The sequence below is a fragment of the Trachemys scripta genome, chromosome 6, assembly GCF_013100865.1.
Source record: "Trachemys scripta elegans isolate TJP31775 chromosome 6, CAS_Tse_1.0, whole genome shotgun sequence".
NCBI lineage: Eukaryota > Metazoa > Chordata > Testudines > Emydidae > Trachemys > Trachemys scripta.
The window spans coordinates 58,288,950-58,304,965 of record NC_048303.1 but is presented as its reverse complement, the minus strand read 5'-3'; the positions used below and the strand labels follow the sequence as shown (position 1 = coordinate 58,304,965).

Here is a 16,016-nt window from a genome sequence, read left to right as displayed (position 1 = left end):
GCTTCTTCAGTGCAAAGCGTCAACAATAACAAAACTGGGGAAAAGCATCCACTGGATCAACATGCTAGACTTTGTTGACTCTATGAGTCTAAGTGCTAAAAGCTGTTTCTTTAAGTAGTCTGTCTGCTGGGACTACCGAGAAGGAATTTACATGTGCTACTGATGAACGAACTTCAAACGAGATTTGGATTAATTTTGATAATCATTCATAGTAGTGCAGGAATGTGAAAATGAATATTTAAAATCAAAGAATTAGATATATGTTTTCATACCTCTAAGATGGTTCAGTTTAAATTTTGGGTTAAGTTTCAGGGGTGCAATCCTGGCCCCATTGGGTATGTCTACACAACAAAGAAAAACCTGAAGCTGGCCCGTGACAGCTGACTTGAGCTCACAGGGCTTGGGCTGCCAGGCTGTTTCATTGTTGTGTAGACTTCAGGGCTCGGACTAGAGCCTGGGCTCTAGGACCCTGCAAGGTGGGATGGTCCCAGAGCTTGGGCTCCAGCTGGAGCCCAGAAGTCTGCTCAACAACGAAACAGCCTGACAGCCAAGACTCGTAAGCCCAAGTTGGCTGACATGGGCCAGCCTCAGGATTTTCTTTGCTGTCTAGAGAGACCCACTGAAGTCAATAGCAAAACTCCCATTGACTTTTTTAGGGTCATAATTTCACCCTAGGTTTGGTTCTTGTTCTATTCAAACTTATTTCCTCAGCCCTAGCAAAGGCACCATAAACGTAGGGGTCTGGCCTGTGGTAACTGGGAATTTTCACAGTGCAGAATGAATCGTTTCTTAACATATAAGAAAAAAAAAAAAAGTTATGCTGTTTCCTCAAACTTCTCAAAGTGCATGGTTAGGGTGGGAGAAAACCTGAAAAAAAAAACAGTGAACTGAGTTTTGATACAATCTATAGCGTGAGAGACAATTGCGGTTTTTTCCAGTAATAAAATTGTGTGATTGCCCCAAACAAGAAAATAATTTCCCCCAAAGTGCATTTTAGCTTTTATTCTGCACTAAGTTTATGTGTACATATGTTATGATACTGTCTCAGACACCTGCATGTTATAAATATATTTAACCTAAAAACCTATTTTGAGGGTTTTATTAAATCAGAAGTCTGTATCCAATATGTTTCCTTTCAGTGTTAGAAATTATTACAAGAGTTGTTGGCGAGTTGTAGGACATAGCAGAGCCAGAAAAAACATTTCATAGATTTACATACTGCAGTACCAGAAAATGTCTCATTTGCACTGTGCCCAGAACCACAAAATTTATCAAATACATTTCCAGACTCCCCAACCAAATAAAGGCTATATTTCCAAAGACACTTTGTGCAGTTCAATGTTTCATTCACTCACGTTGGCTGTGTACAATAGTAGTTTTTAAAAAGACAACCTCCTCAATTCCCTAAATGATAAAACATCACATACACAACTCCTCGTGTGTGGGGGGATGGCGGGCTTACCTAAAAACTAGACAGCAAATGATCCATCCCAGATTTTCAAAAATGTCTAATACAAAGTCCAGTAAGTCATAAAGCACCAAGTTGATGGGGCTGAGAAAGCCTGCATCTTGTGGAAAAATCAAAATGTGTGCCTAAGAAAAATGCCTTCTCTTCCTCCTTACAAGTAAGAACTTATATTCTTATTTTGTATCCCCATATTGTCATTTTACTGTTATACATAAAATTGTCACAAGCACTTAAATCCATTTTATGAAACCCATAAAAAATGTAAGTGGATTTATACTTTAGAATTGTAACAAGAGAGTAATGTTGCTATAGTATTGTTTGCTCAGATTTGCCTTTCTAAAAACAGCCTGCTACTTCTTCCTTCTCTGTTGTACTTGTTATATTTTAAGGACATGTAACGACACAAATCTCCTAAAGTGGGTCCCCAAACTTCAGACAAAAGAAGCACTGTGTTATTGTACTTCTCCAAACAATCTGGAATACAATTTTGAATGGGGAAGCAAACTAATTTATAGAGAGAGAAGTCACATTAGCCTCTTCGGGTCAACTGTATTCCCCCAATGACTGCAGGTGAAAATTCACTTATCTGGGTTTCGGCCCAACTTAAAGGTTTATTTAATGTTTCTTGTTGTATATCATGAGTTATATAATGGGTGATTGACCTGATTTTTTTATTTTATATAAAAATAATCTAAAAAACAAACCACTCAAGAACCCATGCTCAGTGATCAGTAGTACTGGAAACAAATTTAGTAGCAGGAACCCATAGAGGGAAATGCTGGGGTCCCTGAGGCTGCTTCATAGACAACTGAAAGGGAAGAGGATCCCGTAGAGAAATTGGTTAGGTTTACTTGAAGGATTTTATAAACTTATTTAATTATTAAACAAAGTGTTTGTCTATATGCAGAATTGTATTGGTTTAGTTCAACCAGTGCAAATCCCAGTGGGGCCACTTATTTGGGTTTATTTCTGTTTAGTTTAAACAGCTGGATTAAGAGAAACCAAAATAAACCACTCAAACTGAAATAAAACCTGGTCAACACTAAAAAGTTACGTTGACCCAGCTACATTACTCAGGGTGTGAAAAAAATCTACCCCACTGTGTGACATAGTTAAGCCAACCTACCCCCCAGTTTAGACAATACTAGTCCAATGGAAGAATTCTGTCGACCTAGCTACCACCTCTCAAGAGGTGGATTACCTATAACAACGGGAAAACCCCTCCCATCGGTATGTAGGGTCTACACTGAAGAGCTACAACTGTAGCATTTCAAGCATCAACAAGCCCTAAAACTGTCCACACCTGGGCTTGCACTGGTTTAACTAAATAGGTTTTACTAAACTGGTGCAAATTTGTATGTAGAGAACACCTGAGAAGTTATCCTGTCACACCAATATTTTTGTAACGGAGAAATAAAATTATGAGAGATAAGGTGGGTGAGGTAGTATCTTCTGTTGGTGAGAGAGACAAGCTTTTGAGCCACAGAGAGCTCCCTCCTCCATTCCCCCCACTCGTGAATGTGGGTGCCCAGAGCCAACCCTGGTAATCAGACTGTACATGCACAGAGCCACTGAGCATGCTCCAGCCCTGAATTGAAGTGGCTGAATAGAACTTTCCCTGCAATTGCTTTTTACAGTAGTTGTGGGGTTGTTGTGGCACTAGGCAGTAGAAGTGAGAGCAGAAAGAGACATACAGTCCTGAGCTCTCAATGCTCCCCTGCTGGTGCCCAGGCAAACTGAGGGAGAAGGCGGAAGCTGCCTCACTCAAATTCAGAAGAATGAGGGCAAGAGGGAAGAAATGCAGATGGTGAGGATGGTTAGCAGCAGGATCCAGCGATGGGGGAAGACAAAAAAAGGGAGGGAAAGCGGGCAGGATCCCTGGAGAGGAAAAGGGTAGGAGAAAGTAGGAGAGAGGGGTTGGGCAAGAAAGCTAGGGGCAGGAGCTGGAGGGAAGAGAGGACCAGGGCTGGAAAAAAAAACAGGGGGGGGGGTGATTAGGAGCAGGAGCTGGGGAGGACGAGTGGATAGGAGCAGGACAGGGTCAGAAGGCTCTGTGACCATTAGAGCACACTCCCCAACCAAACCTGGAATTGAGCATTATTCCTGATGAGCATCATTCCTTTGCTGTCTAGAAAATGCCTGTAAAATCCACTGGCAAACTGTCTCTACACCCCCTCTAGTGGCACGTCAACATAAAAGACTGCAGTCCTTTACTGTTATCAGTTACTTCAATAGCTTCCACAAATGACTCACGTGGAGTCAAGATAGTTCTACATTACATTTTTTTTTCAATTTTTAAGTTTAAAAACTTAAATTAAATTAAAAACTATGTCAAAAGAACATGAAGTTTCCAAAGTCAAGTGCTCAACATTTTAAAAATGCCAGAATGAACATTGCCTGTGTAATCTTAAATTATCCTCCTTGTGCAGATGAATTATGATATAGTCTTTAGTTACATGACCACATACTATTTTTTTCTACACAACCATTTTTATTCAGTGCACAGATTGTGCTATGGGAATGGATAAACGTAGCATAGTTAAAGAGACTATAGTCTGTAGGATCTCTGCTTCATTTGTTGCAGAAGTTGGAAGATGTGTAATGAACAAATGAGGCAGGGAGTTGCAGGAAGAGAAAGGATGGTCTCATGGTTAAGGCAGCTGAATGCCATCCTGGAGAACTGGATTCTATCCCTGCCTCTGCCACAGAGTTTCTATGTAATGCTGGACAAATCACAAACAAAAGTTTTCAAAGGTGGCCACTGTTTGTTCCTCATTTTCTGGGTACCCAACTTGAAACACCCCCGGTCTGATTTTCAGAAAAGATGAGCACTCACAACAGCAACTGATATCAATGGGAATCCTCCTCTGAACATATAAAGTGTTAAGTACTCTGGAAACTCAGGCCCTACACTTACATTGAGCCTCTACAATTAGTTAAAAGTTTTGACAATTTTGGTTTTCATCTTTGTGCCTCAATTCCTCATGTGTAAAATGTGGATAATACTATTGTGTATCAAGAGACAGTATTATAAAATGATACACCCTCAGCAGTGTTCTACAAATTAATCCTCATAAATAAAGTCTCCAGACTCTTGAGGCCTGAGATGATCCAGAATTTATGAGCACAATGAAGAGTTGTGCTCAGCAAAATCAACATAATTAAATCACATTAGTGAGAATAAAAACAGCCAAATTCTACCTAAGCTGAAGAAAGACGAAAATGTAAGCAATAAAGATCAGACGCTTCCTAGAATTCTACTAAGAAATGGGCGGGGGACACAAAAAAATAGCCAGTGAGACTATCTGCACTCCTGTGAAATCAATGGGATTACTCATCATGTGAGTAATGACCTGAAATAAAGGACCCTAAAGGCATGTCTGTTTTGTTTATTACGAGTTCTTAAGGGTAGGGACTGCACAGTCCTGCAACTGGGAGTGTGCTTCCCATCCCAGCAGACAGACATACGTTAGCTCTGCTAGAGCTGTACACTAAAAACAGCAGCATGGACATTGCAGCACAGGCAGCAGCAAGGGCTAGCCATCCCAGGACAAGCCCACCTGACCCCCTGGGTCCATATTCAGGTGGGTAGCCTGTGCCACTGCCCCTGCCACAAGTGTCCACACTGCTGTTTTTAGCATGCTAGCTCCAGCAGAGCTAGCTTGTGTCTGTCTACACAGGCTTGGAAGCACACTCCCAGCTGCAGGGTAGACATCCCTAAGTAACCAAGGCCCTGATGCTGCACTAAACCATGTACAGATGGACTCCTCAATGCCATTTACTTCAAAAGAGCTTCGTGAAATCACGAGGTCCACCTAACCAGAGATCATGGCAGGATTGGGCCCCAAATTATCAAAGCTCAGAAGTTCAGAAATACTTGTTTTGTTCTGATTAATTTTATTTCTGTAATTATTGCTCCCAATTGGAACAGTGAAATGTAATTAAAGTATCATCAAGGATTTTAGAGAGACAAAAACTACTAGCTTCCATAGGTAATATTTTTGGGAGAAAAAAAATGTAAATTTGTACTGATGTAACTATAATTGATAGAAAAATAAGTCAAGATTGGGTTAAGACAGTTCATCACAAATTAGAATATAAAGTATAAATGTTATTTGTTTGATCTAACATTACCTTTTACTTATAATATGTAACAAAGGTAAATGAAAAAGGAAGGACAATAGTGAAGATTTTTTAAATGCACAATAAATCTACTGAAATGAAAATGCTACCCTAAAAAAAGAGAATTCAAAGATCCAATTAAAAGATACAAGATGCTTTAACAAAATCTTAAAGCCAGCATCATAACGTCAGGAAATAAATTCAGCAGGCATACCGCAAAACTCCTTTTTGGAATGGTGTCTAGGTGACATCATCTTCTTTTTCCTTAGCTAAGCTGGGGTGGGGGAGAGCTGTAATGTTGCAAAAATTTGAAGTAATTAAAGACAGAACAGATTAAGATACTTTTGAGTGTGCTATAATGTTGGAATTTTCATTAATTTACATAGGTAACAGTTACAGGGCAGGGACAGTCTTTTTGTACAGCGCCTAGCATAGAGATCCTGCTCTATGGCTGGAGCCCCTAGGAATTACAGTTATACAAGTGAATAAATAACTAAATTAATTAATTAATATGACAACTTTGCAGTGCAGTACTGAAAGGGAGAGTAAGCCTGACCTGCCGCCTCTGACAGTTTATAGCATTTTTCAAGAAGCTTACAGATAAATGTTAATCAGGACCCTTGGGTTATTTTCTCACCAAATAAAATTCTAATGCCTAAGGCTGTTGTTCATCTTGAGCATATATAGTTCAATTCACTCTCATTGAAGTCAGTGGAAAGATTCCCACAGTCTTCAACGGGAGTTGGGGCTGGACCACAGATACTACTGAATTTGCCCACAAATTACAGCACTAGGAGTATCTAACTCTTTACTTGTGAAGTAGTCTACCTTCCCAAACAAAAAACAAATTTTGCCTGTGAAGAAGTTAAGAGTACATATCAGTAGTTTAACGGTAAAAATCCTTACAACAACACTGTATAGTTAGCAAAAGACAAGCATTTAAAAAAAAAATCAAAATTAAGGTTAAATTTACAAGAAACCAAAAGATTTCAAAGTATGGAAATTCACTAAGACACTAACTATACTCTGTAGAAATTCCAGCCTCCAATCTTTTATTCTTTGTCCCTTTCATAGCTTCTTCAGAAGATGTATTATTTTTGGATCAGTGACTTTTTCTAAGAGCTTTAAAGAATCCACTGTAATTGTACATATTGCAGCCACAGCATCAGAAACAGAGCACTATATTTCTTTAATAAACTCATTTATCTGCATACAGCATAACAAACATTTCTCCTACACCAAGGTTTAAACAAAAAACCACCCAAGTGAATATTAAGCATATTAATCATTTACTGTAAAGATGAATCAGCACAAAGTTCCCAAATAATTCATAATATAGCAATTGCAAAAGCCAGAGAAGAAAGTCAAGCACTCTAGACCCTGAGCAACCACCATCACACCACAAAGCTGCTCCAGGGGCCCAGCAGCCTCCCTTACACATGGCACACCTCCACCAGGTCCACCATTTCCTGGGGGTGGTTTATAAAAGAACCCAGACCCTCCATCCTTGAGGCATCTATAGCAGCAAGAGGAGCCAAGGGAGAGAGCTTTCAGACTCAGGAACCTCTGACATCAGTGCAGTTCTTAGGATTCAACTCTGTCTTGACTGGTACTATTTGTTTTCTATCTTCTACCCCTTGACACACACATACCTTCCTCTTCTGGGCATCATTCACATCTAACCACTGTGCATTTCGCCATTCTCCCCTGCTGCCTCCACTCTCCTGCCTCACTTCCCACACTGTCTTCCTCTTTATTTTCCCCAAAAATATCACCATTTCCTGCTGTCTGACCTCAAAAACTCATACCTCCTCAGCTCATACATCCACACCCAATCCTCTTTGGCACCACTACCAACAATGATGCCTTTTCAAACACAGAACACTCATATACTTCTAGTCAGAATGGCTTTTTGAGATTAAGGGAAAACAAACTCCATGAGAGACTGCAGTGTATCTCCCTTCTGAAATAAGCTGCCTCTGAACTGAAGACACAGTCACAGCTGCCTCTGACAGAAAGCAGATCCCTAAAACACTTAAAGGTTCAGTACATAGAAAACAAACCCATAACAGTTACGTAGTTATGCATGGCACACCCCTCCCTAAACTAGATTTGTTAAAAAACTGTGATCCCATAATGTGTTTTCTGTTTTTTTCATGCAGTCCCTTATGCTAAATTTTTTATGTTTATTATTGTAACACCTCCAGGTCTATTGTGCTAGGCCTTGTATACACATATAGCAAGAGACAGTCCCTTCCCCTAAGAACTCGTAATAAACAAACAGAGCAAGGGAACACAAGGACAGGGGTGAAATGATATGCCCAAGGTGATAAAGAATAGAACTAGCACACTTATTTCTCCTGAAAAAATTAGGAATTTCTTAATAGTAAACTGAACTTCATTATCTGAAATTATCTCCATAGGTAACCTGTGTGTAGCAAACATATCCTGTAATTCTAGTATATTACTATTTCACTTCTGTGTATTTGAATAAACAAACTATAGTTAGGTATATTCTCTCCTTCTCTTTTTTTGTTGATGTTGTTTGTTTTTTTATTTGTTTACAACAGTAGATCGACGATGGTTCTATGCTGTTTTAAGAGGTAGTTTTACTGAATCGCCGTAATGCAATACTTACATCAACTGAATACAAATTTGAATATAGACACATGCATAAATAGGTTGATGCAAGGCAACTTACACTGATGTAAATGTATGGTGCAGACCAGGCCTCAGCGTGTATTATGTTAAGCATTTGCTTAAGTCTTTGCAGGATCTAGGCCTTATTTAGGCAAACAAATCACTGTTTGAATAAGGCACATACATATTACCAAACAGCACTATTACCTATTTGATGTATAAAAAGTATAGGCTAACAATGTTTTGGGTCTGCTGTAAACATAAGAAAATGAGCTTGATGTGGACACAGTGGCAAAATGAGAACACACACATGCATGGACTTAAGCAGCAGGCCACAACTTTTATTAAACTTTAACACAGGGGAGGGATGCCACCTGCCCATCACCAATACTTTCCTTACCATATAACCTGTAACTGGCACCCATACACAACGCAGCATAGGCTCTCCTCTCTGAGTCCTAGCAACCTCTCCCCTGTGAGGGGGACAGAGAGGGCAGCAGGGTGGGGACCTTGACCTGTGAGGGCCACAAGGTCTGACATCAGCCCATGAAAGACAAAAAGTCTTACCCTAATACATGAACCCAAGGCCCAACACCAAAATCCCAGGTCTTTTATCTCTGGGAACTGTTCATTTTATTCTCTTAAGTGCACTGGAAACTGGCCACAAGTTGTGACGAATAAAGAATTCTATCCTAGTACCTCAGTTAGGTACTAAGTATGTTCCTACTTAACCTACTGTGGCTTGAAAGTGCTGCAAGGAAGGCAAAAAACTTCCTGGGCCTCTGCCAATTGTCCCACGGAGAAAAAAATTCCTGCCTGACCCCCTAAACAAGTGATCGGCTAGACCCGCGGCATCTGTCAGGCCGGGTTCCCATTCCTAGGTCAGGTGGGTAGGATAGACTGCTGGAACGCAGCTGACAGAGGCTCTACCTGGCCCTTGTGCTAGGTTAAATCCTAGGAGCCAGCCAATCAGCACCCCTCTCTCCCAGCTGGCCAATGATCGCTGGAGTCTCCCAGGGGGAGGAGTTACCTACTGTCCCCTGGTGAATGTCTCCCTCCCTTGCTACTCAGACTATGCCCCTTTCACCACTGGCCCCATCAAACTCTCCCACCCACTGATGTGGATGGGTGTTGTTTTTCTTTTTGAAAGGGGAAAAAAAAAGATTAAAGACAATCTTTATTTTTAAAATAATTATTACTTTTATTAAATTCACTCTTCTTCCAGCCAAACCTTACATTTTCACTCAGTCCTGGTGATGTTCATTTAATTCAACCAGCATCCTCACATGCAAGCTTTTTGACATTACTACCCATCTACCTGATAGATGCAGTATACAATCACTGTTTCCCAAAAATGTCATTTTTTAACCCCTTGAGAAATAAGCACTATTTGATTTGGCTATCCAGAAAAAATATGCATAACTATAAACAAAACAGGGTCATTTTTGTGTTTCCAAGTGCTTCTTCTGGTGTAATCTGAAGGAGTTTGTGTACTGACTTTACTTCTGGTTGTGTTTCTATTTTTAGTGGCAGTTTGTGTTTATCATAATGTTCCAGACATAAATTCTTTTGGATGCACCATTTTAATGTTATGTTAAAGGAATATTATGTGTGTCAATAACTGAGAATGCATAAAGGTAACCTAAGAAAAAACAAGATGCACCCAGATCTCAAAGGACTAGTTATAAAAAGTATTGGGGAAGGAATAGAATCAAAATAATTTTTGCAATTCATTAAATTTATTTACCAAGAGTGTTAAAAATGAGAATTCTGATACATTTAAACTCTATGCATTACTCTGCATTAGGACAATAATACATGTTTTTTCTATCCTAGTTCTTTCTGCACTGCACAAAGCTAGGGTTTGTAGATACTGCAAGAGCAGTGAAAGAATGTAAATGAAGTATATTTATATACTGTCTTCTGCATATACAAAGACTAGGTGAAGAATACTATATCTAAGTGAAACTGCAGGGAAGGAATTAGGAAGGTGCATGCAGATAAGAATTGGCATGGGATGGTGCAGAAGAACTTTGGCAGCTGGGAGAGTTCTTTCAATTGTTACGTAAAAGCTATTCCTTCCTCACCTGGACTTTCCTTCCCTTGCTTAAGCAGTTGAAATTCAGGCCCAACTACACATGTATTGGCTTCTGTATAGCATTTCCCATTTCAACTGTGTATCAGAACTCTCAAAAGAGGGAGTTTGACACACTCAGAGCATACAAGATGCCAAATATATGACAGAGATCAACAAATCAAAAGGAAGCACGGGTCTCAGGATAAATATAGTTAGGCCCTAATTTGGGGTATAAAGAGTGAATGATTGATCACAAAACCTTATGACTCCTAAATTTGACCACAAGCCACTAGCTGACCAAACCACTTTCTCTATACAAGGGGTAGGCAACCTATGACACGCGTGCCAAAGGTGGCACATGAGCTGATTTTCAGTGGTACTCACACTGCCCAGGTCCTGGCCACCGGTCTTGGGGGGTTCTGCATTTTAATTTAATTTTAAATGAAGCTTCTTAAACATTTTAAAAAGCTTATTTACTTTACATACAACAACAATAGTGTAGTTATATATTATAGACTTATAGAAAGAGACCTTCTAAAAACGTTAAAACCTATTACTGGCATGCGAAATCTTAAATTAGAGTGAATAAATGAAGACTCGGCACACCACTTCTGAAAGGTTGCCGACCCCTGCTCTATACAGAAGTACGAAAAAAGAAAGTCAGGTGACTCAGGAAACTGGTAATGGAATATGCAGCATTTCAACTTTATGTTAACAATTTGTACCAAGCCCATGTTGGAAGCGACCAAACTCTGTCACCATTTAGTGACTATTCAGTACCCTATGTGAAATGAATTGGTGATTTCAGTCTGGTTCCCAGCAGATATGAATCTACATCTCAAAACATACCATTATAATTGGCACTCATGCTATAAGTCACACTATAGAGGCTATAGATTGAATAAGCCCCGAGACTAAACTACCCCCATGATGGTGTGCTTCCCCACCACTAGGATGGCACCTCCTCCTAGTCACCCTGGGGAATAGCTCACCAAGTCAATGCTTCTTTCCTCAGTTACATGCCGTCCTCCGCCTCTCTCTCTGGGTCTGCACCACATTCATTGGGGCAGTTGACAAACTGTTCAAGAGAGGCCAAGNTGTTGACAAACCAATAATCACTTTTTATAGTTTACATTAGTTTTGTCATATCAATGCAGTTGCAGCCGGCATTGCCACTTTGGTCGTCAGTTGGGGGTGTAACTTTGTAAGTTACCCGCGGCAGCGGCCCCTGGAGCTCATTGCCCGTGCAGAGGTCAGGCGCTGGGATAGAGCCTCTGCTTCGGGAAACGAGTTACTGCTCTATGTCTCGCAGAAGGACGCTTCTCCTAGGCAGCCGATCCTGGCAGATACATATATGGCTCATGGTAAAACAACCTAGAGCGAAAAGGGTAGTCAGTTAATTCAGCCTGGCCCTACGAAAGCAACCCTAGAGAACGGGTATTCTACAATGGATCTGTCGCGAGGTTACGCGGACGTATATCCGATCAGGAATATAAATGTTTATGCAGCTGCTAGGGCCTGACCGGCACAGCTTGGCGGAAGTAACGCCACCTTCTGCGTTTCCCGGCGGTTGCGCACGCGGACTGCAGCAGAACTGGGACACGGGCTTCCGGGACTCGGCTCCTTGTGGCCCCGGCAAGTACCACTCGTCTGTCGGGTGGCACGGGGGGAGCAGGCCGAGACCATGGGCCGGCTGAACGTGGTGATGCTCCGCTACCTGTCCCGCGACCACTTCAGAGTCCTGACGGCGGTAAGCAGGCACCCGGGCCGGGCCGCGCCGCGCCGCAAGCGCGGGACAGCGGGAGAGGGAACGCGGCAGGGAATAGCCAAGCTGGCTGCGTTCATCTGTCTGTCCGCGCTCCCGAGGTCGGGCAGGGTCGGTGTTTGGCGGGCAGGCCGGGCCTCTGCAGGAGGTGGGGCTGGTGCTATCGGTAACAATGGGAATTCAGAGTGTGGAGCTAGTCACTGCTCGGTGACAGGGGGGTGAGGTGCCCTGGTTCTGCTCAGACGTCTCCGCTGGCGACCAGTGAGTTCGGGGGTGTTAAATTCAAGCTTTGTAACTACTTGCTGCTAATTGGATCCCCCCGGCTGTGTCAGGAATGTAAAGGTTTTGGTTGGTTAATATCCTGATGTACATTGTTGTGTGGTGTTGCTGCTGCAGCTGCTATGTTCTGTCCTAAGTGCAGCTGTGTTTAGGTCTTTGAAGCAACTTAAAGGCATCGGAATCGTTTCCGCTGAAAGGCACTCATTACCTGGTTAAGCAGAGCTGGATTTCCAGTCACTTACTGAAGTATGAGGGTGTCAACATTAGGCTTTTTCCCCATAAAAATTTCCCATCATTTCAGCTCTACCTGTGATAGTAATAGTGGGCATGTTAAAGTAGACATGGCTCCTGGTGGCCACTGATTCTCTAACCACTGCATCATCTAATCCTTCTTAGAGCGGACCTACTACACATGTGCTTAAAATGCCAGTGGCCACCTATGCCTTATCTACTCTGGCACTTTTACCATTGTTACCGGGAAATCTTCCAAAAAATGTAACATAGACCGATCTATCTATCTGAATCCTTCTATTGCACCTATCATTGTAGTGTGTGAGAAATAAAGCAATTTCTCTGATCTGTAGGTTCTGTAGCTTCAAGGTGACTCTTGACTACTGCTCTGATTTCCCAACAGGAGCAGGACATTGAAGCTTACAAGAAGCCTGGCATTTAACATTTTATTTGCTGTCCCAAGTAAGCAACAGAAAGGTTTAGAACTTAGGTCATGATCCCATAGGGATTATCCTACTGGGAAATCCAGTGCTCCTTTTGTCCTGCCCTCTATCTATACATCCCTCATATTGGCCTCTAGTTCATAGTTTGTTTTCTGTCTAGGACAGTAGGTTTCTGTTAAAATTCTCAAGCCTTACATATGTTAGAGGCCTTATGTTACATTCCCTAAACAAGAGATTCTCCATTTGCATTATAGATTTTCTTTTCAAACAACTCTGTCAATACTGCTAGTCAAGCGAACAAATTTAAAGGCTGAGTTAAATTAAAGAAACTTTGTGCAGTACAATATGTTTATGTCAATGTATGTATGGAAAGTAAGTTTAGGCTTGATGTAGGGAACTACTATTTCATTGTCTATTTGGAGGGTTCATTTATGTCTTTCATTTATTATTTCAGGTGGAGATGGGTATGAAGAATCATGAAATAGTCCCTGTTAGCTTGATTGCCTCCATAGCCAGCCTGAAACATGGAGGATGTAACAAAATTCTGAGAGAGTTAGTGAAACACAAACTCCTAGCTTATGAACGAACTAAAAGTGAGTATGAATCCCCATGAAAATCATAGTTCGCTTTGAGTTAAAGTTGCTCAAGTGCATTTCCTGTCAATGCAATCGTTAAAAATCAGAGAAATTATCAGTGAAGACAACATTTGTATCTGTTCAAATGCCTTGTTACCTAAACATAATGCCCAAACGTGCTCAGACTGTGCAATTCCACAATAATCTCTCTGTCCATTCTAGCATAGTCATCCAAGGTGCACACATTTATTTCTTCACAATTACACTGAAATGCAAAACCCCAGGGTGGCAGGGATTGGCCGGGCTCAGGCTTTGGTCCCCCCCCTCCTTGGGTAATATAGTAATTTTTGTTGTCAGTGTGGTGACAATGAAGTTTGAGAACCCCTGGTCTGGGGACAGCCAATCGTGGTTAAGAGAGATTTTGCCATAGGAGGAGAGTGAAGTCTTGACTACACTGAAAAGTTGTAGACTTTTTAATTATACTGATAGAAGTGTATCTGCACAAAGGAGATTATACTGTTTTAACTATATTGGTATTATACTGGTATGTTTTCTTTATACCAGCATAAATGTGTCCAAACTAGAGCTTTTTCCAGTATAACTATTCTGGTAAAAAAAATCAGATTCCTAACAGAAAGTGTTACATAGGTAAAACTTTTAAATATAGACCAGACGTTAATTCAGTCTACAGGATGTATAATGTCAGATTTCAATCTAATTTAAGTGCAAATCTCAGCACATTTTTATGATGAGTCTGCTAAAATGCCTGCATAATACTAATATTATTCAGAAAATTCAGAGTACTAAATATATACAGAACAGTAATGTCCTAATCCTGCAAAAAAAATATGCACATGTTTATCTTTACACACTACCAGTAGACCCCTCAATTTAAGTAGGGTAATTTAGAATGCATAAATTTAAGCAAATGTGTAAGTCTTGTAGGAGTAGGACCTACCATAATAAGAATGAAATGTATTGACATGTGTGATGATTATTTGTAATGCTTGATGTATCTGAGAGAGCTTTTGGTTTTGACAAATAGAATTCTGAATCTTTAGATTTTTTTGGAAAGAAATTCAAAATTAATTTGTCAAAAAAGAGTGGATGTGGAAATACTAGAGTATGTTCCTTTTGGAAAAATTAGCATTCATAGTCTTTTTAAAAACCTTAACAGAGATCTGGTGAAGTAATTTGACTGCATCACTATAACAAGATTCCATTCTGCCAACAATTTCACCAAGTTATGTGGGTTACATAAGTACTGATTGATCTTTCCATAAGTTCTGTTCTCTGGAGCAACCAATCTTTGATTTTTAGTGACAATAACAAACCCTCTGTATATGTTCCTATCTTGCTGTTAGACTTTCCGTACTTGTGTTTGTATAGTGCAAAGCTATCAAAAATGTGAAGGAGATGTATATAGATATATATAATTTTTTTTATATTTGCTAAAACATTAAATTAGCACATAAAACATTAAACACTGAGTATTTTTAACAATACAATCAGCAAATGTTTATCCAGGTTCAAAGGAAATCCTGTCTCTTGTAGCAGTTATCTCATTCTCTTATATATTGTAAATCCATAATTCTCTTAGAGAATAACGGTTATGTAAGCAATTAACAAAGCATTTTTTTTTTTCTTTCTTGACATCCCCTATTCATACTACAAAAATATAAAATTTGCCATCACTTCATTATGTGTAAGAAAGTCCTGGAATCCTTGACCCTGTATTCTTTACTGTCACCCTCTCTTTAGTTATCACCTTCCATTCCCTTTTTTCTTTCTCACCATTTTTGCTTCCTTCCCTTCAGCCACCCCAATATCTTCATGTGAATGCATTGTTTTCCATTGGTTTTATTTAGCTGGCATCTCAGAGTGAACATTTTAGGAAATTTTACTTGACTAGAGTGGAGCAGTTAAAGTTGAGGCTTTTCACACACTACCAAAGGATGGCTTAAAAAAGAAAGATTCTAATGGTGATGTGTGCATAACATTTCACAGAATTTTCTCTTATACTTTTCAGCTGTCCAGGGCTACCGATTAACTAACGGAGGGTATGATTACCTTGCCTTGAAAACTCTATCATCTCGACAAGTTGTCAACTCTGTTGGAAACCAGATGGGTGTTGGCAAAGAATCAGGTAATTTTAAAAATATTTTTTTAAACAAATATAGCTGTTATATTGAATGTTGGACTTGTCACAAGTAATCCAGTAAAGTTGCATATGGCTAAATAGTTCACTAATTTATCAGAAACTTGAACTACATTGTCATTCTGTTTGAAATGCCATACAATGCCATCCGCAAAATCAGGTTTCAGAGTAGCAGCCGTGTTAGTCTGTATCGGCAAAAAGAACAGGAGTACTTGTGGCACCTTAGAGACTAACAAATTTATTAGAGCATAAGCTTTC

The 16,016-nt window shown here is 40.2% G+C and overlaps 2 protein-coding genes across 2 annotated transcripts in view; one reads left to right on the top strand and one right to left on the bottom strand.

Annotated features, from left to right (window-relative positions):
* Nucleotides 1–11,655, bottom strand: part of LOC117879235 — a 142,189-nt gene extending 130,534 nt beyond the window's left edge. Inside the window, exon 1 of the mRNA XM_034774274.1 lies at nt 11,521–11,655. The gene's annotated coding sequence lies outside the window, so the exon portion shown is untranslated. The remainder of the gene's footprint in view (nt 1–11,520) is intronic.
* A 206-nt stretch (nt 11,656–11,861) lies between these two features.
* RIOK2 (RIO kinase 2) overlaps nt 11,862–16,016 on the top strand; it is a gene marked incomplete in the record, with an annotated part of 34,464 nt that continues 30,309 nt past the window's right edge. The window contains 3 exon segments of the mRNA XM_034774272.1: nt 11,862–12,057; nt 13,480–13,618; nt 15,630–15,746. Of these exon segments, the coding sequence (XP_034630163.1) occupies nt 11,992–12,057; nt 13,480–13,618; nt 15,630–15,746 (322 nt within the window).